This window comes from Atheta coriaria, unplaced genomic scaffold (genome assembly GCF_025399875.1).
Source record: "Atheta coriaria isolate IRGN ID8LTWV9N9 unplaced genomic scaffold, Caltech_Dcor_3.1 hic_scaffold_8_pilon, whole genome shotgun sequence".
Classification (NCBI taxonomy): Eukaryota; Metazoa; Arthropoda; class Insecta; order Coleoptera; family Staphylinidae; genus Dalotia; species Dalotia coriaria.
Window position 1 is genome coordinate 4,861,117 of NW_027045450.1, and position 27,065 is coordinate 4,888,181.

Genomic DNA, 27,065 nt, shown 5'->3' on the forward strand with positions numbered 1-27,065 from the left:
TTTTGTGGGTTTCTTCAGGGTTAATCCAACAAATTAAGTACGCATTGTATGCAGAATTTCTCTACCTATAATTTGGTGGGCAAATGGTTGTCTTACCACGTTGGGCTCGCCCGAAAAATCCCAAAAACCACAAAATTAGCCGATCCAGGGAAAAAAACTGAACGCGAACAATTCAAATTTTGTCGAAATACCCGCAAAAATTTTCAGCCTCCTCGACATTCTGCGATCCGAATAATACAAACTAATTTTACCATTGGTTTTCGAGTCGAAATTAAACGCGCGCATACACACAGACACACTGCATATGTGATAGAGCGCAGTTGCTCGACCAAATTTTGTTGAGAAATCCGATGAAATTTATACCCAAAATTCTTCTCAATATTAGGATCGCATCATGTGCCAGCAGGTTGTTGAATTAATTAATCAAACTTATTGTACCACCCAGTGGCGGCGTAATTTGTTTACTCATAAACAGATGGCCGTGGTGGCAGTTTTTAAATAAATTTTAGTGTAATATAAAACTGAAAATTGATTTTAAATTGATAATGGACGTATTTGTTAAATATATTGTTTAATAGGGCACATTTGAGCAACAGCCGCAGTATGGCTTATCATTATGCATTACTGCGGTCGTAGGACACTTTAAAATCAATTTTCAATTCAAAACGTACCAAAATTTATTTAAAAATTACCACAGTTGCCATCTGTCTATGAGAAACTAAAGTACACCGCCACTGGGTGTTACTATAAGTTTTAATAATTAATTTAGCAGCCTACTTGCATATTCTGCGATCCTAATACCCAAAAGTGTTGAATGTAATTTTACATTGAACAATCCAGAAAATTTTGTCGAGGATTGCTGGGAATCAGTGGTGTGTGTTATTAGGAACGCAAAAATGGGCATAGACTATAAAATTCCCGCCAGATTTTGATTAAATTTTGAAGTTATGAAGTTGATATACCAAAATGTCACAGATCTTCTCAATTAAACAAAATTAAGTGGCTGTTTTTGTAAAAATTAAAATTAAAAGAAAACTTATTGAAAGTATTTAATTGAAAGTCAGAAGCCAACACGCAAAAAATACTTTTTGGTTCCTCAACTAATAATCTATATGTATTTTGTAATTGAATTTTAGTAGTTCTGATTTTTAATTTTAATCCAAGCTACCAGCATATCCTGCTTTAAAGTTGATGTTCCATTTGATGTAGCATTGATTCCATTTTGATTTTTGACGTTACCCGCAATATCATATGCACCCACATGAAAATTTCCACAAAAACTGCGAAAAAACCAATCGTACTCTGGTTATCCTAGTTTTTAATAAACTTTTCCCCAACGTGCACTAGTGGCACTCCCACTTTTTGTACAACAAAGCTTGCCAACGTAATATCAATATCGAAAACTTTGCCGTCCTTTGTTTTGCGCCAGACTGCGTTTATTGCGTCTGTTCAACCAACCCCCAAACACACACCGCCCCCGTTTTAACAGGACAACGGAAAAATAATTAAATTGCAACCACAGTAAATCTCTACCTGGGATCCCAAAGCCGGACAATATCTGACGCGCGAGTCGCACACCTACATCTCTGACCGACCGCGATTGAACAAGGACTCGAGCGGTCCAGGACGTGCACACGATTAATTCCCTCGACGGGCGCCAGGACATCCAGAATATCCAGGATAACCGGGATAACTCGGGCGCAGGTAGGTAGGATCTTTCTATCAGGATGAATTGTCCGTTTCTATCGGGTGTCTTATTAGCTTACCAGAAGTGACAAAAAGTAACCCCTCTCAAAAAAGGAAGGTAAACAGGACGAGCATTTTGAAATCGAAACACGGACTGAATAAACTTTGCAGTTGTATGAGTTACCGCGTTGTTTGTTCAGTGTTTAATGAGGAAATTATATTTCTGTTTTGAAAGTACAGACATAACCTAAAATCGCACCACGGTAATCACGATGTTCAATCTTGTATTGTGCGAAATGTTTGCCGTGAATGAATACTCCGCGCGTGAAGAATGAGCTATTGTTCGATACGCATCGCGGGCAAAAATTCAATTTTCTCTTGTCTTTGTTTTAAAAACGACAACGCAAAAATGAAATTGACAGAAACTCGATTTAAACCTACACTGTGTTTTACACCGCTTTAAATGTTTGTATAAACACTTAGTATATTGTTTGTTGTTAATTATTTTAGGTTTGCGGGAGGCAAATTAGCAGAATTAGACACTTTCAACTTTTGACTGAACTTATCTCGTACATTATCATTATTATCGCAATGACAACGCCGCCGAAATCAAAAGTTGTGTGCGGAAGTAAAGTTTCGCGTGCGTAATATGATAAATTAGCGCCTCACCTAGAATTTAATTAGTCGGGCAAAGATTCGTCAAAACTTGCGCCGCCCCTTGGCGCTGCGCTCGAACGCTCATATCACATCGCTCATAACATCCAACTCGTCAACCTGCTAGGAACAAAGCTCATCTGGAAAAGCTTCAAAACTTTTAGAATCACCAGTGATTTTTACCTACAGTATGGTTATAAATATTTAATGCTAGTGAAGAATAACGGTCTTAAAAGAGAAAAATATTAGATTTTAAAGTTTATTATTGAATAACTCATAAACTAATTGAGATATTAAATTGATTTTTTAGTCAAATTATTTAATAATTAATTCTCTATACAACTCAATAAAATAATTTAAAATTATTATAATTTTTATCATTTTATATGGTAAAAAGTAAAAAATTACGATTTTTTAATTAAAGAAATTTAATTTTGTTATAACTTTTGTAATATTTAATATTTTAAACTTAGTGGTTATTAAAGTAAAACACAAAAACATAACAAAATCACATGTGACATGGTTTTAGACCGCTATTCCTAACTTATAAACATACAATTCAAAAACAATTTTCTTCTGTAAAGCAACACATTGTATATTTAAATTATGGTTTTTGAATAAGCAGTACAGTTGAGAAGGAATGTGCTCCACGTCGCGTGTTGTGATAGACGATTCGAGGACGAGATGCGATGTTGATTTTGGGAAATTCCGCGCCAAGAAACCCGCGAAACCGCCGTGGAGAAGAAAGACGCGCTGTGATAATATTTGTTCAAAGTTTCGCAACAATTCGACGTTTAAGAAAATAGAGACGTCGCGGAATGATAATGATACGGTCGGGATGCTGGGCGCGGACTATGCGACTATGAAGCTTGAAATAACACGTGACATCTTTCTGTGAAATTAAGCTAGGAATTTGGGTAATGTAATTATTAGTTAACATAATGAGAAATTATGAATAGTTTAAAGTAAATTCTCGGTGAAGTGGAAAATGGGAGTAAAATATTTGCACCTAACTATTGCGGCTGTTTTGCCAGGAAATATTTTAATAAAAAGTGACCTAATTAATCATTTTGTTGTTTCTAGGATTTATTTTGTGCTGGCTTCATAATAAGATTCTTAATTTTAATTTAAAGAAGTTAAAAATGTTTATAATGCACTGTAATGTCATTTTTATTTGAATTATTTAAGTATAAATATGATTTATTTGCTTTTTTAACTTTCATCCCTTATTTTACGCCCTTTGCGTTATGTGTTTGCAATAAAAAGTAGCCTAACTACTTATTCTTTATTAAAAGTGTCTTTTCACCAAATTTTATCTAAATTGGTTCAGCGGTTAATGCGTGAAAGCGTCACAAACGTACAAAAACCTCAAATTTGTGAATATTTTACTATTTTTTCCATTTAATTAAAACAAACTGTAAAAATATATTTAGTTTATTTTGTGTGATGTATGTACTCGTATTATCCTGGTTTGTAGTTTAACCAAAAACAAAACTAATTCAATTTTATGCGTTTCCGATACACTGTGTATATTTACAGTTATCAGTTCCCATTGCATCGATATCTCTTGAACGCCAGCGCTGATTAAAACCCGCCCGTGCTATAAATACCCCGCAATAAAGTCGTCGGTTCGAGGGCGGTTAGTGGTGGCGGCGGTGGCGGTAGTGATGTTGGTCGGCAGTGCCGAGCCGTTGGGGCAGGTAAAACGCGATTTAATACACGCGTCCGACTTAATTTGTCGACTGTGGTCGCCGCCGGCCGCCGCTCAAACCGAAAGGGGGCAATTACGCGGCCGGCCGGGGGTTGTCCGCCGGGGGTGGGCGGTCGACAAAACCATCGCCACTCGTTTGAATCAGCGGCGTGCCGCTGTTTCGGTTTTGATGTTTGCCAAACCCCAACCGCCAACAACCAACACATCCACCTCCCAAAACACGAAAATAGGAAAATAGGAGAACGAAAACAAGCACATCAGTGCCGAAGTGCCGAAAGGTAATTCTAAATGTTTGATTTTCGCACTAGCACGTGCACTCCGGTTCACCGGATCAGGATCAGGATCTGGATCAGAGGAGGATTGGAATGTGAAATGCGGGAATGTGTGCGCTAGCATCAATGCACCAATCCGTCTCGGGTGATATTCGGATATTGATGGTCCTGATTTTCCGCAAATGTGGCGAGTGTGCGTCGGGGTGTAATCAAGGATCGGAGGTCAATTATTCGGCAGCGCCCTCTATTCAAACGCTATGCTCAGCTATTGATTTATTAATTGATAGCCGAGGATGCTGGCCGAACATCGAGAGGTCGTCGTGAAGTCGCTATCTAATCCTGGACGCAGGACGAAGAAAGGCGAAGGATATCGCGACCGGTGAGTGTGTGCTTAACCTCGTTCGTTACTTAAATTATGGATGCACGGATCGTGTTCGAGTGCCGGCGGACGTGAACTCAAATCCCTGCAGGTTCAAAAGTCTTCTGCGCAAGATTTCCAAGAGATATCCTCGTTGGATTCCTTGAGAAAAATTGACAACCATGCGAAAACTCAAAAAGCATCATTAACAATACATATCTACTTGAGAAAAAGTTAAAAAACTCAAAAAGAAAATTTTTATTTATTTGATATTAAAATTTATATTTTTCATAAATACATCCCTGGATATTATGCCCATGGGACTATGACAAGGTGTGAGACATTAATCGAGTGCCTGTGCATAGAAATCGCCTCCTAAATAGAAAGTGATTCGGGGGGTGGCTGTGGATGGAATATTTACTAATATCGATCGCATCGGGCGGCGCGCGAGCGGTATGGGGATGCAGGGTTGGCGGTCGGCCGCATTGACACCGCCGGCCGGCACGCGAAAGCCGATTTTCCAATATATTTACTGCAGATAATGGGCGCCCGGAGAGCGGCCGCCTTCGGCGATTAATCACCCGGCTAGGTAACGCGAGACGCCCACTCGCAGGCATACCACCACAAAACCACCCACCATCGACCACCCCCAATCATCCTGGACGCTGCTGGCGGTGATAATATTTCAGTAACATGGTCGCAAACGCAATTTTAACGTTCAAATTAAAAATTTCTTAGAATTTTTAATAATTTTTATTTTATATATAAAAAATTATGATGTTTTAATAGATTCTGACACACTGTATGTTAACAAGTTTTTATTTGTAAGCCGAAGACGTTTTAAAATAGATTTATTCCGTAACAAAACTGCGCGGGAGTGAAATATTTAGCTATTTATAAAAAAAGCGAGGACGCGGCGCGTTTTTTTGTGTGTGCCTGCGTGAAGATCAGGCAAGACACGCGAAGATAAATCATCCTTTCCGCAGGACGAGACGGCAACGCGCCGCTGATGTACGGTGGAAAATAAAAAAGAAGTACACAAAAAGGAATGCATAATAATGATAAGGTTCCGAATATTTCAGCACACACCGCTCGAATCCCGCAGGATTCAAGGATCACTGTCACGTTGCGAATTCATTGCGAAGACGCAGGACGCGAAGAAAAATGCGCGCAAACGACGATAATTACTGATTTATTAGCGCGAAGATAATGAAACAGGCATGGACTTTAAAAAAAATTTTTTCCTCCATTTTGCTAAAAATAATCCTCAATAAATCAAAAATGATGAATATCCTTGGTAGAAAATTTGATACTATTGGATGTATCCAATTACATTTTTAATGTACGTCGTATATCTCCATTTGGAATGTCTTGTATGCGCTTGGGTAATATGTCCTTATGGCCAGGGCGCAAGGACGAACAATCCAGCAACAATATAAAAGTAAAAAAACCGACGCTATGCACGCGTCGATACGGTTTTATAGTCCATTATATCTAATCCGTTTTTAAATGGTTGCGCGAGCTGAATTCGCAAGGATTTGATATCCTGCGAGCAGTGTATTAAATTTTATTGTGGACGCTAAACACGATCTCGAAATACCGAATGCGAATTGGAGATCACAATTGAAATTGAAATTGAAATTGGAATTTTCTTAAACAACCGCCATTAGAAATCATCGTCACATAAGTGTAAAAATAAATAAATACGGTCCTGGATTTAACAGATCCGGATTTATTTAAAAAAAATATTTTTTTTGGAATTGGAATTTTCTTAAACAACCGCCATTAGAAATCATCGTCACATAAGTGTAAAAATAAATAAATACGGCCCTGGATTTAACAGATCCGGATTTATTTAAAAAAAATATATATTTTTTGGAATTGGAATTTTCTTAAACAACCGCCATTAGAAATCATCGTCACATAAGTGTAAAAATAAATAAATACGGTCCTGGAATTTAACAGATCCGGATTTATTTTTTTAAATAATTTTTTTCTTGGAAATATAATTTAGGTCGATGTGATTATGATGAGTGCCAGGCCCCGAATAGCGATAAATTTGTGCGGTACAACAAATGCACCCACGCGTTGGCGGTGGGCGGCGCGTGCGGCCCGGGGAACTAAAACTAATTTCCGTCGGGATTGCGTCCGTATATCTTCGGCCGGGGCATAAATTCACAAAACCAAAACGCAACGCGCACTCCGCATCTCCGACTCCTCTCCTGTTTGATGTTAGTTGTCGAGCGTGCGGGGGTGTCGAGTCGAACATGCAAATGGAGGAATTTTCGTCGCGCTTTTTTGTTTGTTTTGTTTCCACACACTCGCTTTGAACGCTTGCCAAGTCGCGAGCGCTAACGAATAGTTAACGCCGTCGTTAATCACACCACCACTGTGCGCTACCATCATCCCCCACCTCAACCCTCAACCTCTCATTCCATAATGTTGCCGCCGTTGCCGCCGCCATGGCGTATGCGTATGCAGCGCTAAATCATTGTTAACGTCATATTCGCGCTCATTGTTTGCGAGCATCTCGCGTACGAAATCATCCCCGTCGACGAAAAACTGAATAATTTAAATTGAAACAGTCTAATAACCCTGATTATGTAAGTATGTCTACACAGGACCGAACTATCACATTATCATCCCTAAAAACACAAAAAAAAAATTTTTTTTTTAAATTTTTCTTTGATTACAATATAATTATTCTCACATTGTGTGACTTAGACCATAGATGAAAGAATAAAATTTCTAAACATGCCGAGTTTAATTTAACTTTAATTAACCGCGATGTTTATCTACACACCCATGACACCCATTGTCGACTTGTCGGCTTGTTATGCGCGCTCCGGCTTTTACAAATCCGCAAGTTTTGTGTTTTTGCATTCGCATTCAGTTTTCGATTGTTCCGACGCTAATGCCGCACAATCGTCCCGATGTTTGTAATGTGCACGCGCACGCAATACGTTTTGTAATTATCGCGCGCGCGTCGGGACGTCGCCGTCGCCGGCGCCCGCCGCCCCTCGACAAATAGCTGCGGGAATTCCAGAAACGTAACGCGCGCGCGTAAATTATCACATCGCCGGCCGCAAAACTACATAAAACAAGCGCGAAATGTACGAAACGCCTCTGCGACGTGTAATTAGATGTAATTAGAGTGATTTAGTAAGCGTTCTATTGCTTTTCTCACAGAACACGCCTAGTACTGACCTGGAACTTGAAAAAATCACACCGCATTGCAATTAGATTCATAAAAAACATAATTTTTAGGTTAATTTGCTTTGCAGTGAAATATTTTGTAATAAAAAATAAAATTTAATTAATACGGACCTGAAATTTGAAAAATATAACACAACAATAAAATTTAATTCAAAAAAATATAATTTTTAAATAAATTTCCGAAAAATAAAAATTTTACGTAATAAAAAATTTAAAAATTAATACGGATCTGTTCTCATAAAACACGCCTAGTACTGACCTGGAACTTGAAAAAATCTCGCCGCATTGCAATTAGGTTCATAAAAACATAATTTTTAGGTTAATTTGCTTCGCAGTGAAATATTACGTAATAAAAAAATAAAATTAAATTAATACGGACCTGAAATTTGTAAAAAATTACACAACAATAAATTTTAATTTAAAAAAAACATAATTTTAAACTAATTTTCTTCAAATTAAAATTTTACGTAATAAAAAATTTAAAAAATTTAATACGGATCTGTTAATTGTTGTTTCAGGCTTTGTTTTAAACTTTCATGGCATGTTTTTGTTTAAATTGTATAATTCACTCATCCTAATCCGTTTATCCCTTAATTTAGCCCTTAACCGCGTTAAATTGGGTCGAGTTGAAGATAATTTTAGATAATATTAGGTTATGTCAAATAATGTGAGGTTATGTTCGACAGCACTTACCTTTGATTGCCAACCCACCACAAGAAAACTCCTGAAACTGAAAAAAACGAAGCCCGCAACCAACATCCTTTCACCCTTGTGTATTTGTGTTTTGAAACTAGTCGAATTACACCGTGAATCCAACATTTGTACAACGTTGGAAAATCACCCATCGATTTTCTATTTGTTTTCATCGCGCTCCGAACCGAAACCCTCGCTCTCTTAACTTGGGCGCGGGTCGTCAAGACGCGGATGTGGATGTGTAAGGATTCTTACTCAATGCGCTACTACCTTCGTCCTGCGGTGGTGGTTCACGTGTTTCTGCTCGCATTGGTTGCGGGGGTGGCTTAAGTGCCGCACCGTCGACTATTAGCAGAAGAAACGAAGTCGAACGCCGCTTGAATATTAAAGACCTCTCGACCGCTTTTCGGTGCTCGGTTTGCTCACTAGACTCAGAGTGGAAGGACTAAGGAAACGTGGTTGTGGAACAGTCTTTCGAATCCTCAATTTCGCCAATTTGCGGTTAACCCACTGAAAATACATTGATTGCTTCGGCTTTTTCTTCCTGAAAAGAAAAAACAACAAAAACTCACCGGAAGAGGAAAATTAGGAAGGAAGTAAAAAATAAAATTCACTAAAAATAAAAAATTTAAAAAAATAAATACGGATCTGTTAATTAACAGGACCGTATTAAAATTTTTATAATAAAATTTTTATTTATTGTTAATTAAATTTATTTAACGAGTTTGTAAATATCAAAAATATATACATTTTTGTACAATTCCAATAGTGTCGCGTGCCGCAATGAAAATTGCCAAAAATTTTCGCAAACAAATTTTCAATCATATCGAATGGCGACTGCATATAATATATAAAACGCTTTTGATTTATATTAGCTTTATGCGTTCACAATAACAACGTAAATAATAAATATCCTCGAAAGCAGAATGAACTCATTACAATATAATATCTATTGTGAAAAATACAGTAACGAGTTGATTTCGAGCGCTTGCGGCTGGGTGGGGGGGCGGCGGCGGCGCCGGCCAAACACTCACTCATTGCTAATTAAAATCGCGCGCCGCATCGCGCCATCATGAATAATTAAAACCAATTAATGCGTGTTTGAAATTCGTTTGAGGTTTTAATTATTTTCGTGACGCAAAACTCAAATGATTATTTTAAAATTATTTTTTTAATTACCAGCGCAAACAATCACCACTAGTAATCACCGAAATATCAATGTAATTATTTTTTCCAGTTCGAAATTAATTAATTCATGCATTTTGGTCCATTTTATTGCAAGTTGAAACCTGTATTTTTTACTTTTATATTATACGAAAACTTTTTGCGGGTTTTTAGTGGATTTTAGCACAATGGAATGGCGGCGGTCGGAGTTGCGGTGACAAAAATCCGCTGAAAGTCGTGCTTGCCAGCCGTGTCGCAGTTTTTCGTGATCTTCATCAGGTGAGGGCTGTGCGCGTTTTTGCCGAACATTGTCTTGTTACGTTTGATGTTGTTCTTGATGTTTTTTATGCGCTTGCTCGGCGGCGGTGAATGGGACGACGTCGGGTTGTATTTGTGTGTGGGTGTGTGTAGACTGTAGTCGTCGGCGTGTTTTTTCAGCTCGTGTTGTAAGTACCATCTTTGGAGGTATACATCCGGGTGATTCAAGGGTTCTCCACGCTTTAAACGCTGAATTGCTTGAAATCTACATAAAAAATTATGTTTGCAACGTTTTATTAAAAACTTACGTGGAGTATATTTTTGAAACATGTTTTATAAAAGATAAGTAAGCTATTTTGTTTGTTTTTATTATTTTTTAGTGAAAATGAGATAAAATCGTATATTAAGTATCAAGTGCGCTAAGCAGTACTTTAAACACGAGAAAATTTTATAAAAAACGCATTGTTTGAGTTTTGGTATAACAACCGAACATAGAAAACCCTACGTTCTATTCTTATATCACAACTCAATCATTGAAATTTTTTTTTCGTTAAAAATTCAGTAAAACTTTTGCAAAAATATAAATTTGTAGAAAATACAGTTTTTGACTTTCGGTATAAGTTTCGAACATAGAAAACCCTACGTTCTGTTCTTATATCACAACTCAATCATTGTAATTTTTTCGTTAAAAATTCAGAAAAACTTTTGCAAAAAATAAAAATTTGTAGAAAACACAGTTTTGGACTTTCGGTATAAGATCCGAACATAGAAAACCCTACGTTCTGTTCTTATATCACAACTCAATCATTGTAATTTTTTTTGTGTTAAAAATTCAGTAAAACTTTTGCAAAGAATAAAAATTAGTAAAAAACAGAGTTTTGGACTTTCGGTATAAGATCCGAACATAGAAAACCCTACGTTCTATTCTTATATCACAACTCAATCATTGTAATTTTTTTTTCGCTTAAAATTAGGTAAAATTTTTGCAAAAAATAAAAAAAAGAACAAGAAATTTCCTTTTTTGACTTAAAGTACAAGTTTCGAACATAGTAAATCCAATATTCTATGTTTATATGAAATAATAATAATTTTTTGTTGTTTTTAATGCATAATAAATTCCAAAAAAATTCCCCCATGGCATAAACGTCAGTGTAATTTATAGCTGACGTGTTGAATCGGCCGCCGCCACTCTGATATGGCCTGATACGAGCTGATATCTAATAAATTCGAACAAAATATTGTGGCACGCTCCATCTCGATAAGATCGCGCCGCGATTCTTTGCCGCTGTATGCCTGGAGGTAAGTGCGCGAAGATGGATTATCGATCTCACTCACCTGGTGATTAATTGCAGGAGGCGCGAGCGCGAGCCGATGCGCCGCAGGCAGCCGCCGGCGCCCGTCATTGCCGCCGCCGAATTTGATCGATACGCCGAGAGCGCGCCGAGGTAGTGCCGTAGGGCGAGCGCCTGATTACCTGCGAAAACAATAGGGAACACGTCGTGACATGAAAAACACTGCGCGGCGGCCCGGAAGCTGGGCGCGGGAAGAAAAATGAGTTTTTTTTTTCGTTGGTAAAACGTCGGATAAGTTTTGGAGAAAATTTGATATTAATGAAAATTGAATCGGAAGATTCTTTACTTATTTTTAACACTTTTGACGGGTAATTTAATTAGTTAGTTAATAACGTCAGAGTAATTTTTAATTAATTTTTTTTTGCGTAAAACTTAATTTTTAAAATTTAAATATTTATCAACAAAATTTATTGAATATAGTGTAGTTGGGCTTATATAAAGTGATTTGAGAAAGTTTTCCAAGAATTATTAATTATTTAATGAATAAAATAGAGTTTGAAAAGTTTAAATTAAAACTTAGTTTTAATTAAAATCAATTTACGAACGAACTCACTGTTGTACAAACATAAAATTTAATAATTAAAAAGACAATTTAATTGTGCAACAATTACATGACGAAATTTAATTAAAAATTAATTAATAACAAAACTATTAACAATTTTCAAAATTTAATTTTCAGTTTATTATTTTTTAATGAAAAAATATAATTTATAAAATACAAAAGTTAATTAGGTAAAATTTGAAATATAAATTGTATTTTGACGTGGGTAATACGAAAAATGTAAAATAAAACAACTCACCTCGCTTTTGAAGCCATTGAGCATACATAATCGCATAGTCAGGGTCGGATGAAAGCCCGACGAGTTTTTTCAGCAGCTGTGCAATGTTTCTGTCATTAGGTCCTTTCAGCCTCACGAGTTCGACATACGCCAGAGTGAAATTTGACGAGATCGAAATGGATTTCATGAGCATCCTCTCGGATTCCACTGTTCTGTTCATTTTTCTTTTACAAAAAAAATTCAATTTCACTTAAAAATCAAATTAATTATCATTTAATTACCTGTATAATTGTCCGAGATTATAATGTGCGTTCAAATGATCCTTGTTGTATTTAATAGCCAAAAGAAAATGTTTTTCGGCTTCTTCTTGTGTTTTAAGCAGAGTGCCCAGGTTATTATGTGCAGACGCATATGTAGGCCATAACCTAATAAGAAGTAGACGCCATTTTAGTAGTTTATACAACAAAATAAAAAAAGTTTAACACCTTAATGCTGTGTAGTAATGCGCCATGGCCATTTCGTTGTGTTCGGAGTCTCTGAGAAAATTCGCAAAGTTATAGTGCATTTTGGCGTTGTGCGGTAATGTGCGGAGTCCGGCCCTGAGCAGGGATTCACGCGACCGCCAATCCTTGTTCCTCGCCACACACTGCCACGTTTGCGCGACGATCAGTAGCAGCAGGAAGGAGGCTAAAGTTTGGCGATGTTTTATCGACGAATACCACAAGGTTTGAAATCCGTTTACCGTCAGTAAAATAAATCCTATGCTGTAAATTATAACGTGATTATTTTTTTTCAACTTTTCATGTTTTAAACATAAACGCATTAAAATTTTAAAAAAAATTAAAAGTTTTAATCGGATTTAAAAAATTTTAAAAATATTTTTTAATACCTTGGAATATATAAAACTCGTTCAGCAATAACAAATCCAACAGTTACCACCAAATTCGTTGCTGGTAGAAATGGTAGAACAAGGAGGACTAAACCAAGAACAACAGTAACGTGTTTTTGTTTCTGAAAATCAAAAAATTAAAGTTTTATTTTAGTTTTTTGCTAAAAATTTAAAAAAAAAAGTAAAAATTTAAGAAAAATTAATTTAATAAACTTTAATAGCTAATAATACCTTCACAAATAATAAATAAACTTATCAACAAATGAGAAAAACGTGTAATTATGTAATTAAACCGTGCACACGCAAAAAAAGAAGAAAAAACCCCTGGAATCCCTCAAATAACTTAATTTCATGCGGCAATAAAAGCGTGCGAGATAATTATACGTGCCTCCGCGTCGGCGGCGCTCTTCACCAGCAGCGCGACGGCGGCAGCAAGGAAGAGGCACGTGACGAGATTCCGCGCGTCGGCGACGTGCGTGACCAGCGGGACGGAGCCCATCTGCCAGTCGTGCGACAGGTTCGCCGGGCAGATCAATAACCACCAGTTGAAGGCCGCCAGATACGAGAACGTCATTATCCTGCATGCCAGCACGCAAAAAAAGAGAGCAGAGCACACACATTTATGATTTATCCTTCTGGCGCCCACCACCCACACAACCCCCATCGAAACAAGTGCAATTGGGGTGCATATGCCAACGCAGAGATAAATGTTGCATCACGCGTTATCCGGGCGCTCAAAATGAAATTTTAAATATTGCACGTTGACAAATTGCATCTTCGGGACATCGGGGAATTTCGGCGCGGAACAAGGACGAGCGGCATTTTTATTTCACATCGCGTGGGACACGCGGAGCGGAAGAAATTGTGGAAATGTTGAAATTGTAGAATTCCAGAACTGCGTCCTTAAATAAAAGATTTTCGTGCGCGCCGAGGACCTTTATATTTTTTGCTGTATTTTTTATTTCGCGTACGCCAGTGCCATAAAACGTCTTAAATTACGAGACGCGAAACTCATGCAAATTTGCTGCTGCCCTCTACGACATTAGCATCATAATTCGGGCTTTTTATGCCGCTCCTTTCAATTTTTTAAATCTTTAAATATCCACTATATTCAGTACTTTATTTTGCCTACTTAGACCTAATAAAAACTTTTTTATTTTCCATGTACTTTTTGAACATAAAAAGCACGTATTTTGAGTTACGGTATAAGTACCGAACATAGGAAACCCTACGTTCCGTTTTTATATCACAACACAATCGATGTTTTCATTTTCTTCTTAAAAATTCAGTATTTTTTTGCAAAAAAAATATAAATATACAGAAAACACATTTTTGAGTTTCAGTATAATTATCGAACATAGAAAACCCTACGTTCTGTTTTTATATCACAACTCAATCATTGTATTTTATTTTTCGTTCAAAATTCACTAAAAATTTTGCAAAAAAGTAAAAATTGTTAGAAAATACATTTTTGAGTTTAAATATAACTATCGAACATAGAAAACCCTACGTTCTGTTTTTATATCACAACTCAATCATTGTAATTTCGTTTTTGTTCAAAATTGAGTAAAACATTTGCAATAAAAAGTAAAAATTGATAGAAAATACACTTTTGAGTTTAAATATAACTATCGAACATAGAAAACCCTACGTTCTGTTTTTATATTACAATTCAATCATTGTATTTCGTTTTTTGTTCAAAACTGAGTAAAATTTTTGCATAAAAAATAAAAATTTATAAAAAATACATTTATTGAGTTACGGTATAAGTACCGAACATAGAAAACCCTACGTTCTGTTCTTATACCGCAACTCAATCATTGTAATTTGTTTTTTGTTCAAAATTGAGTAAAATTTTTGCAAAAAAAGTAAAAATTGATTGAAAACACATTTTTGAGTTATAGTATAACTACCGAACATAGAAAACCCTACGTTCTGTTCTTATACCGCAACTCAATCACTGTACTTTTGTTTTTGTTCAAAATTCAGTAAAACTCTCGCAAAAAATAAAAGTTTATAGATGATATAAATTTATACTGACCTGACGAGCAGGGACGGATGAAACGCGGCAGGATTATCCCCCTGGGAAAATCTCGGCAACGAACCCTGCAGCAGCGCCAATCTGATCGCGATCAAAATTCCGCACTGCATGAAAAATACAAGAGGGCGTCAGGACTCGACACATCCGGGCGGGATTTCGACAACGAGCTTTGGGAACTCACACATAACACATACATACAAACACACATCCAGCGAGGAAAAAAATATTATTCTCATGTGTATGCATGTGTGTGTGTCTGTGTGCGTGAGTGTTTATTTACCGAAGTAAGGACGATCGCTGTGCGCTTGACGAATTGCCGCGTTTCCGTCGACCATCGCACGTCCAGGCTCGACCTGATGAGCAAAATCATAAAAAAGGACACCGAAATCCCCAGCGTCATTTATCAACTCGACGAATGTTATAAATTGCGTTTACTTTTAAACTTTTCTATATTCTATTTTATATTTATTTTATTACGGACCTGCGTATGTGTGGAAAACCTCGATAAAAATCGAAAATCACGTTGACTAGGAACACGGTGATGCCGGTCTCCTTTGCAAGGATGCTCAGACCGCCGGTGAGGATACTCGACCAGAGATAACACTTTTCCGAACTGTCAAAAAATATTTTCATAAATATAAAATCCACAAAACATTTTTTTTAAATTTACCCGTGATATGCAAGAAGTGATAACAGAAAGAAAACACATGCGAGAACATCAGCACGCCCCACAACTCCAGTCACCTATAAAATTAAAAAAATGTTTTTTTAAATATTTTAAACACCCTGTATATTTTTGAATCATAACCTAACTTTAACAAGAAACACAATTCCGCACGAATGTTGAAACACAACAATACACAACACAACATTGTATGTTAGACAAGCGCACATCCTTCGTTATCCTTCGTCGTCGATGCATTCCCGAAGGATATCCGTTAGCGTGCGCGCCCCGCTGTCAATCCGCCGAATTTCGCTAAGCGTCACTCGGCTGTCTTTCGCTCGTGGCTCGTTATTGGATTAACGCGAAGTTGAACAACGCAGTCAACACAGGGCGAAACAAAACCAACCGGATATAGAGATATCAGATACGCTTTCATCAGTTACGGATGACATCAATAAGATAGATATTAGCGTAATTTAGGGTGGATTATTATAATAAAGGGGGTGAAAGAGTAAGAGAGTTTAACTTACCGCTTCGGTGTGTATCGGATGCACGGCAAACATTAGTCCTGCGAGGGTGGCAAATGCCGGCCGGAGACATGCCACGTGTAAACATACCCGCGTGAAGAGCAGTGTTGCCAATGTGTGGAGGAGGACATTCGTCAGGTGGAACCAGAAGGGGTTTAATCCTACCATTAAGTAATTTGCTCTGGAAAATAAATAAATTTCAAAATTAATTAATTTTACAGAAAGGGCAAAGTAAACATGTTAGAAATAGTAGTTTTAGGGGTTGTATAAGTATTTATGTGTCTAGGCATTAAAGTATATTATTTATTCAGTACTAAATTATACGTAGTGTAGAAAAATGTTTTGTAGGTTTCTGTAAATATTTTATGTAGCAAAATTACAGGTTTCTGTAATATTTTTACAGATTTCTTTAATTTTAATGAATTTAATGTAGAAAAATGTAGAGAAATGCTTAACATAACCTTAGATTGTCATTTATTGACATAACCTAAGTTAACCTCAAAATTTTCAATTGTTGGCAACGTTGATAAGATAAGTGAACGCGTGACAAATCCCCGTGACCGTGTGGCTAAGGCCACAAAACGGATTAGATCCAAATCCATAACTTTTTTTTATCGCCCGGTGATTCGCACGTCTTCCTTTATTTTTTTATTTTATTTTCGTGCATGCCTCGTCTCTTTTCTTCTCCGCCCCGCCGACGCGTTTCGGACGCACATACAATGCAACGGGCGACGTATAAAACAGTCCACAAAAGCCGGAATGCGCAATTTATGTCTTCCGCGGAGCGCGCGCGCGCGCAAAGATGAGGAAAGTGGCGGCAAAATAAAATAACACACAAAAAAAGCGAGCGCGGCCGGACGGGCGAAAAAGGATTATTGGTTTTAGTCCGGCGAGCACAATGCCCGTCTGCGACAATACGCGCTCGCAAATTTAATGAAAAATAAATATTAAAGCAGCGGAAAATCCGCGAAAATCTCCGAATCGCTGCTGGAATGATTGAATTCGTCCACGGTTTTTTTATTATTATTATTATTTTGCTTGGCTTTCCAGGATTACAAACAGCGTGTTTTTTTAGTTGGCGTTAATAAATATATAAATTTGTGCTCGCATAATAAAGTACAATTTAAAATCGAATTTTTCACCCGTTATTCTTTATTTTTAAATTAAACAATTTAAAATATTAAAATACCGCTGTAGAATAACACCACCGACTATTATTTTACTATAGAATAATATAAAAACTCTTAAATCTCATTTAATTTTAGTTTTTATTTTTTGCAGACGAAAAAACTTTTGTTTCAGTTTAGTTATTTTTTTACCGTCACATTAACCAAACTAAACCGGGCAACTCTACATAAAAATAAAAATAGTCACACCGGATGCATGGTCTTTTATGAATTATCCTGCGCTGCAAAAAATTGTTCAAATTCCTGCGAGTTTCCCGAAAATGATCCGGCGAGCAAATTACATTTGCGCGGCGCGCTCGACCAGAGGCGAACCTTCGGAAAATATGCAAATGTGCGCACACGCCATCCTTTTGCTTCCTGCGCGAAACAATGGCAACAGTCCTGCGAAAACTTTTCGAGAGTGTTGCACAGCGGGGCAATTTATCGAACGATATTTTCAAGGGAATTAAACGAAAAAGTTAATTTAATCAAACATGACCTAACATAACCTCACATTGTGCAACCTAACCAAACTTAAACATACCTGAATGTTAGTGTTGTTAACGGCCGATATGATTTATGACTATGCAGATCAGCCATCGGCGTGCCCCAGAAATCATTGTCGAAAACGTCCATCAAAGGATTCACAGCCAAGACGTCCTTGTTGAGGACAACAGCCGGAATGTCATCGTGAACAAACTCGCCATGCAGACCGTTGAGATAGCAGACGAGCGACACGCCGCCCACAAACGCATAATGCGGCCAGGACGCTTTTGTCCTGCTGCCGGACAATTTCTTCTTCCACATAGTTTTTTTATTTTCACATTTAATTATTTTATCCTGGTGGAATTCACATTTTATCTGCAACAAGAAATAAAAAGCGTTATCGATTTAATTTCCTCACAAGGATAATTTAAAAATACTGTAGATGTACACGTGGATTCTATCTGCGGCATCAAAAATTGAAAACGAATTGAATCTCGCGCTGTTGTTTTGTTTTTTTGATTAAAAACGTGCCGGCGCTGGAGGTTTTTTTTTGCCTGCAGTAGTAGCGTGTGGAGGCGCCGGGCAGAATGTTGTGTGTTGAATGCGCTACACCGGCCATTGCGCGGCGTTGGAGATCCTTCGGTAACGGATTTTTATTTAACTCGCGTGTTTGTTTGCGTTTCGCGCTGAATAAGCGCTGGCGTTTTTTTTCTGCGTTTTTTTTTTTTGTTGTGCGCACGCCGGAGTGCACAAAAGTGCTCCGAACGGCGAAATGCTATAAATCTTGATTCCAATTTTTCCATTTGCTCTCGGTTTATCTTTCGCCTTTTCCAATAGGGATATTTCGCACAACGAGAGCTTTTTGCGTCTTCCATTTGCGCAGAAATTTACACTTTTTATGCGGTGTGTTTGAGCCGGTCATATCAGAAAATTGAATGTTGGATATTGTTGCATCTAACGTGAAAACTACCCGAGGAAAAACTGTATAAATTTTTCTATGTGATTCTATTTTATTTACTTCAAAGTTTTTTAGAATTAAAATTTGTTTTTGATTTTATTTTGAGCAGAATAGGCGGTTTTATATTTAATTCCACATTTAATTAACTTAAGTAATATTATTGATTAAATTATTGCATAAAACAGTCACAGATAAGCAGATTACATTTATCAATATTAAATAGTGAGCTGTGTGTATTATATAAGTTTTAATTAATTATAATACAAGTTTAAATTATAATAACTTTATGTATTTATATATTTATATAAAACTGTAATCGCATTGTTAAAATTTATATAACGCAAAGTTTCACATTATTTTTGTGCTGTTTTTATATTTGCTTTTAAGCAAAAATTAACAACATATGGAATTTACAATCCAATTATTTTTAAAATAGCAAATTGAATTGTTAGTTCTTTTTATTTTTATAAAATTGAAATGATTAAATTTTTTATCGAAACAATATTTGCGCATGGTTTAAAGTTTATGTAGCTTTTAAACCTGCGCAAAAATTATTTATAGCGTTGTTCAACTAGATAATTGCTAAAAATATTGTATTTATATTTTACAATCAATAAAATATTTTGTATTAATTGAGCATAAAATAATATTAAGTTAAAAAAACAATTATTTGATAAATTATTTAAAAAGTTGTTAAAAATTAATGATTTTTTCAATGTTTTATAAAAATAAAAATAAAAAGCCTAAAATTCTAAAGGTTTCTGTTTTATATTTGGTACATTAATGTTTTTTAAACATTTTTTGCATTTTTTATCCAAAATTTTCTCGTTTTTATGTGATTTTTTGCGTTAAAACGCAGATTTAACTTTTAAGGATTAATGTTTCCATTTAAGATTATAATTTTTAATAATTAATTTTTTTATTGAATTTTTAATTAAAAACTTTTATATTTACGAAAAGATTTTACATTGTTCAAAAAAAAAACTTCGACATTGTAAGCCAATTCAAAATATTTTGATTTAAACCTCAACTTTCCCAAAAACCCCATGTTAACAAAAAACTCCACAAAGTCTCGACATTTATCTCCCGACGACTTCTGCCGACAAAACCTTGTTTCACTCTTCCAACCCATTTCCTTGCGCGACAATAAGCTCCCAAACAACCCAACCACCCATCGGCAAACACTTCGTCCGCACTTCATAATTCCCAAAATCACATTACTCAGATCACTTATCAAAGTTTACACTGCTCCATGCAAAGGATATTGCGTTTACAGGACGAGGACGCAAACGAGAACGAGGACGAATAAAGGGAACGCGCAAATAATGATGAAAAACGAACGCCGGCTTATCCCATTAAAGTCGACGCGCCAACGACGACACCACCACCACCACCACCACACCACCGCCGTCTTCATAACGAAAAAGGAGCAGGGCAGGAGTGCAAAAGGGGCCGCAAGGAGGGCCGACTTTCTTCGTAAATGCACTCCGACGGACGATGGACTCGGAATACCAAATTCAAGCGACTTTCTTTCATGTTTAACAACTTGCGGTGCGAGCAGCAGCCGGGGGAGGCGGCGGAAAAAGAACCAAAAGAAGACGGAAACACGCGGAGGCTTTTCATTACGAATTTTTCTCGTTTTGAGTTTACAAGTGCACAATACGCGCAAAAAATACACAAAAATATATTTCCAATGCCACATAAAAGCATTTTGTTATTTAAGGTTATGTCACGCATAAATAAATAAGGTTTTATTTGATTTTAGAGTAAATAGGGAAATATATTACGGTATTTATCATAAATACTAGACAATATTCACCTAATTTGAATAAATCTGATGGATAATGTCACTCCGATTGTGAAAGTTCACTGGTCCGAATGCACACCGCTACAAAACTAGGACTAGGATAACGCGCTAGGACACTGAACCCGCATGGCACCCGGAAACGCCGCCTCCGACAATACACACTACGTAAATTAAATATTACTCAATAATTTTATTTAAATTTTACTTAAACATCTCTAAAAACATTTTCAAACTTAAATTTTGTGTTTATTATCAGTGATGAAATGTAAAATGTGTTTTATTTTATCGGGGGCGGTAGAAACGTGTAGGATGCTTGCACCGACCGACCGGTACGACGCCGCGTTATCGACTGTCCGAAACAGCGAAGTGAAGCTGGCGCGCAGCGTGGAAAGCTCCCCACCAGCAGCTATTTCGACGGAGGCGGTTGGCGGCGGGATAAAAACACGATTTAGACGATTCCAACATGCGTTTTGGACGTTTCGAACGTCGGACAACTTGTTTATAAGTTTATTGGCTTACGACTTGGAAAACTTTGTCTCGGGCGCGTAATTTTTTGACCACGGGGATGAAAACGGCGGCGGTGCACAGCTGCTTAAATTCTACATCGCGTAATATTTTTTGTTTATTTTTTATTGCGTTAACTTTCGAATTTTTTACGTTTTGATGTATGAATTCAATTTTAGAATAAAATTTATCACAATAAAATAATTTTTGTTTAAAATAAAATTTATGTACAGAATATTTAAGTTGATTTTAATATTTTTTTTGGTTTTATGATTAAATTCCTTTTGTTATCTAATTAGATATAAATAATTTAAATTCAAAATGAAATGTTTACTTTTCACAAATACAAAAAAAATTGCCTAATTCTTTTGTTTTGCTTGAATGTAACAATTAATTACGCTCGAGCTTTCCATCTAAACTTTGCAAAACAAATCTAAGCGCTTGAGTTGCGGAACGCCCCAAGTTTTGTTTGACGTTTTGCCTCTTTTGACTCGAGGCTCGTTTTTCTTCGCGCATGGCTCCCGGATGAGTTGACTCGACAAGTATTTGTTTGCCGGCGGGCGGTTTAATGAATTAAATATTAATAACCGCAAAAATTCACGCTGCCGCAAAAGTTTCTAATTAAGTTCCGCGTGCGGTAATTTTCGTCGAGCGATTTGCAATGCAAAGCGGGCGCGAACTTCGCCCCGGCGGCTTGTTTGCCATCGCTAGTTTCCGTTTCTTATCGACACCACCAAGTGTTTCACGTAAATTAATCAAATTGTTGGAGAATTATCGGCAAACAACTTTATTTTTGTCGTTGCGTCAAAGTCGCGTGTGTTGCACATGGAGATACGGATTTACAATGCTAGCCCGGCGCCTCCACTCTATATTTAACACAGGAAACGTTTTTAGTTGATTGCTTTATTTTGAAGCGCAATTACTCAATAACTACTAAAGATAAACTAACAAATTTAGCGTTAATTAAAAGCGTGTTTAATCGATAATAGCATCAAGTAAATTTATACAGGGTGTTTGTATAATTTACGTAATAAACTTAAAGAAATAAAATATTTTGAATATTTTTATGGAAAAATTAAATTTTGGTGTATTAAAGCTTGATAATAAAAATAAAACTTAATTAACTAATACCCAAGGATAAAATTTTTATGATTTAATAATAATAACGTGTTTTATTGTCGAATTAAAAACTTTTGCCAACACTTAGTTTACGACGATAAAAGTTTAATGACAATTTTTTCACCCGCAAAACTTTGCAAAAACTGTCAACTATTTTCAATCATTAGCGCGAGACTTTCCGACACAAGATTTACTTTTCGGCGCCGCCCAGCCGCTGAAAAGTTTGCGACAACTTCCCTAATGAACACACAAACACTTTGCGCGCACTTTTTCCACAACCCTTGTTCTCTATCTTCAAACAACTTTCAAACTTTTTTGTTTCTGCAAAAAAAAGAAGAAGTCAGATCGCTCAGTGAAAACAAAAAACATTCACGTGTGTGCAATTTATAGAAATTGCCGGGATTATTTTTCGACGCTGCGCATTAAATTTTCACACGGTTAATTTGTTAATATCGCCAATTAGGCTGAATAAAACATGAGACAACAATGTGAAGTCCAGCATCATAAGTAATGCATCAGTTAATTAAATTGATCCGGCGACAGCGCTTACTTTCAGATACAAACAACGCGCATTGTGAATTTAAGGCTTGAAAACGCTAAATTATACAAAATAAGGGTAAATACAGGCAAATCAAGTTGAATTAATAATTACGTAATTTGCATCTGCAATTCGGTCATTATTTAGCTACGAGATAGATTTATATATTGTATTATTGTTTAGGGGATGATTTAGTCATCAACGTTAACACTTACTATAAACTATTATTGTTTTAGTGCTAAAAGGCTTAACAAACTCATTAAATATTCAGTTGTTGAGGGAAATTGTTTGGTTTTAGCGAAAGACATCAACATTTTAATATTTTTTAAGGCGTGGCTATCGCGCATGCGCATTACACATATGGGCGGAGCAAATTTTTTTTAATTTTATCTTTTTTAGTTTATATAATGATTATTACACAGTTATCAAATGTTTATTTATAATTCACGTAGTAACTACGCCGTTGGTGGCTGCTGTTTCGATTCATACGTTTCTGATCCATTTTCAACTGTAATGTTTTGTTGTTTTTGCAATTGTCGTGTCGAGTCTTTTTATGATTTGTTTTATAGGCCAAAAGATGATCGATGAAGTAATGAACAATGTATTTGTGCTTGGAGCATTCTATTTTTAGGTTTTTCCAGAGTGATAATTTGATAGAATTGATTTATGAAGTTTTTCCGCTTGATGGCGATATTAAAACAATGAATATGTTATTGCGCGCACAACGCCCGATGCAAATACCCGCTGGTTCTTTAATTTTTTTGTTCATATGCTTTGTTTGTAACCTTGAGTTATTTCAAGATATTTATATTTGTAAATAATTGTTTTAGGCAGTAAAAACAGCTTATTCATATATTACAGTTATACAAGTAGTAAATAAATAATACTATGAGCAGCATCTAGCAGCATTTGTTCACGGTTAGAACACAAAATGTGAAAATCTGTAATTGTGTGGAAAGCTCTGCGTTTAGCTGCAGTAGCCAGAAAAGTAGGAAATTCTCCGTCAGATGGCAACGTGTACATAAAAATCAATATCCTTTTATTACTTTGAGGATTTGACTACAGATGAATACATTGTTTCAATCTTCCTCCGAAATAAACAAAATCAGGAGTATCTTGTTTGTTGCTATCATGTCGTTGGAAGTAAAAAAGATATTTAACTGATTTATATAAAGTTTTATAAAATTATAATCAAAAATTGTGTTTATGTCGCATTTACTTTGAAATTGAATTGCATTGCACAATTAAAACATTAAAAAGATTATTAAATTGTATAAAATTACCTTATCATACCTATGTGAACTACGCTGATGAAATACTCTAAAGTACAGATATTTGCAATACTTGGGTAGAGTATACCGGGAATTCCAAAAAGGTGATAACTGTTAACAGGTTACTATATATCTCATATCGCTTATAAATTACACTTATGTAATAGTAAATATATATAATCCAAATTTTTAATAAACGACCCACTTAAATTCGATAATATTATTGATAAGTTTCTAAACATTGAATTTTACGAATGTAATTCAAACAATAAAATTGCAGCGGATATCCCTACTTGAACAAAGATCAAAAATGGATATAAATTGAAATGGCACTGAGCAATCGAAACATTGTGAGTTGTGTATTACCACTGACTAATCTAATAAGTTATTTAACGAAAAGTCTAATTATTTAATTTTAAAACTATATTAACTACTTTTATTAACAACTGAAATTTATTTTATATTGGTTTCAAGATTTTGTTCTGATCAAATATGGCTGAGAAATTGTTGAAAGCATCAAGAGTTGGATGGCTAGGAGAAGTTCAATCACTATTAGAACAGAAAGTTAATGTCAATGCAACTGGTAGATGGGGCAATACAGCGTTGATATTGGCATCAATCAATGGTCATTTTAAAATTGTTCAAGAACTGCTAAAAAATGAAGCAGATGTGAATATTGTTGGTCAATTTGGCACCACAGCATTGATGAGGGCATCAAGCAATGGTCATCTTAAAATTGTAAAAGAACTGCTTCAAAATGAAGCAGATGTGAATATTGTTAATCAATTTGGCAACACAGCATTGATTTGGGCATCAATCAAAGGTCATCTTGAAATTGTTCAAGAACTGCTTCAAAATGAAGCAGATGTGAATATTGTTGATCAAAGTGGCGACACAGCATTGATTTGGGCATCAATCAAAGGTCATCTTAAAATTGTTCAAGAACTGCTTCAAAATGAAGCAGATGTGAATATTGTTGATCAAAGTGGCAACACAGCATTGATTTGGGCATCAATCAAAGGTCATCTTGAAATTGTTCAAGAACTGCTGAAAAATGAAGCAGATGTGAATATTGTTAATCAAAGTGGCGACACAGCATTGATGCGGGCATCAATCAAAGGTCATCTTGAAATTGTTCAAGAACTGCTGAAAAATAAAGCAGACGTGAACATGGTTGGTACATTTGGCGACACAGCATTGACTTCGGCATCAATCAATGGTCATCTTGAAATTGTTCAAGAACTGCTTCAAAATAAAGCAGATGTGGAGATTGTTAATCAAAGTGGCAACACAGCATTGATTTTGGCATCTTGCGAAGGTCATCTTGAAATTGTTCAAGAACTGCTTCAAAATGAAGCAGATGTAAATATTGTTGAACCATGTGGCGACGCAGCATTGATTTTGGCATCAATCAATGGTCATTTAGAAATTGTTCAAGAACTGCTGAAAAATAAAGCAGATGTGAATATTTTTAATCAATGTGGCGACACAGCATTGATGTTGGCATCATGCTTCGGTCATTTTGAAATTGTTCAAGAACTGTTGAAAAATGAAGCAGATGTGAATATTATTAATCAAAGTGGCGACACAGCATTGTTGTCGGCATCAAAGAGAGGTCATCTTAAAATTGTTCAAGAACTGCTGAAAAATAAAGCAGATGTCAATATTGTTAACAAGGATAACCACACCGCATTGACGTTGGCAAAGGATCGAGGATATTTTACTATTATACAAGAACTTAAAAAAATATATTATAAAGAAGGCCATCTGATAGAAACCGCACTAAAAAGTTATTCAGAAGTAGTAAATAAATTGTTGCAATATAGTGAAAATACCAGCGGAATACTTCAAAACTATACAATGTTATTTTGGGCGTCCAGTGAAGAACTTTATAATATTGTACAAAATTTTATAGAGAAAAACGATAAAGCCAATTTATCAAAACTTCATAAATGTACATCAATAATGTGTGCAATACTTTTAGCGCATTTTGCAATCGCTGCAAAATTATTAAATGTCACACATGTTGTCGAGGAATGTTTAAAATCTATTACTAATTTAAACTTGGATATTATTGGTGATAAAATATATGCAACAATGGAATCAATTAAAAAAGCATTTGATATTCTACATGGACAAATGGAAACAACGTATGCTTATGACATTAAGAAATCAAATGAAAGCAAAACAAATCCTCAGTGGACATCACTACAGAGCCAACTTAATTTTATGCAACAATTGTTACAAAATACAAGTGACGTTCAGACAATTGATAAAACAGGCTATAACATGTTATCAACGGAGGCATCTCAAGTTCACCTTCAAATTGTTAATAAAATATCAAACTACAATCAAGGCGAGAAAATACCAACACACCACCATACCACGTTCATCAACTACATAAATCACAACTATCTTGTCCTCGTGCAAGCTATTGAGAGAATCATGTCAAATTAATTTAAATTAATATCTAATTAAGATTTTTAAGATTTTAATTTTAAGATTTTTTCTTGATTTGTACGAATGTATATATAAATTTATAGTTGGAATAGGAATAGAATTTTTCATAGCCCTAAGTGATAAGAGTTCTTCACCCTTATTTATTTTTATTTTGGACTAAATTTTTTGTTATTCTTTTATTTAATTTTTTAACAGAACGAAGTCTGTTGGGTCCGCTAGTTATGAATAAAACAGTAATAATTAATAGTTAATATGAGAGCTACACTGAGATAGCAATATGATAATTGTAAACGTTACTACTACACTTGATACATATACCATAATGATGGCCGAAAACTGTGAAGGGAGTGAGAGAAGTCTTATTGTGTGAGTGAAACAGGAGACCGACTTCAGTCTCATTCCTTCGAGCGGGATGAAAAAAAAATTAAATTACCAAAATGGCTATAAAAATATAGAGATTGGTAATAAAAAAGCAAATATTTAGAGTTGTAT

At 35.7% G+C, this 27,065-nt stretch overlaps 2 protein-coding genes across 2 annotated transcripts; one reads left to right on the top strand and one right to left on the bottom strand.

The window, feature by feature from the left end:
* Positions 1 to 9,285: 9,285 nt before the first annotated feature.
* Positions 9,286 to 21,017, bottom strand: LOC135797561 (protein O-mannosyl-transferase TMTC1-like). The gene is made up of 14 exons (XM_065309983.1): positions 20,694 to 21,017; positions 17,975 to 18,291; positions 16,268 to 16,445; positions 15,744 to 15,817; positions 15,555 to 15,686; positions 15,354 to 15,426; positions 15,074 to 15,177; positions 13,421 to 13,610; positions 13,033 to 13,154; positions 12,629 to 12,907; positions 12,425 to 12,568; positions 12,165 to 12,367; positions 11,348 to 11,486; positions 9,286 to 10,277 (listed from the first exon to the last, which is right to left on the bottom strand). The coding sequence occupies exons 2-14, from the start codon at positions 18,235 to 18,237 to the stop codon at positions 9,935 to 9,937; spliced, it is 2,244 nt and encodes a 747-aa protein (XP_065166055.1). The 5' UTR covers positions 18,238 to 18,291; positions 20,694 to 21,017; the 3' UTR covers positions 9,286 to 9,934.
* Positions 21,018 to 24,453: 3,436 nt separating this feature from the next.
* LOC135797483 (kinase D-interacting substrate of 220 kDa-like) lies at positions 24,454 to 26,689 on the top strand. Its single transcript, XM_065309858.1, has one exon. It carries the CDS (start codon positions 24,606 to 24,608, stop codon positions 26,568 to 26,570), a length of 1,965 nt encoding a protein of 654 aa, XP_065165930.1. The 5' UTR covers positions 24,454 to 24,605; the 3' UTR covers positions 26,571 to 26,689.
* Positions 26,690 to 27,065: the final 376 nt, after the last annotated feature.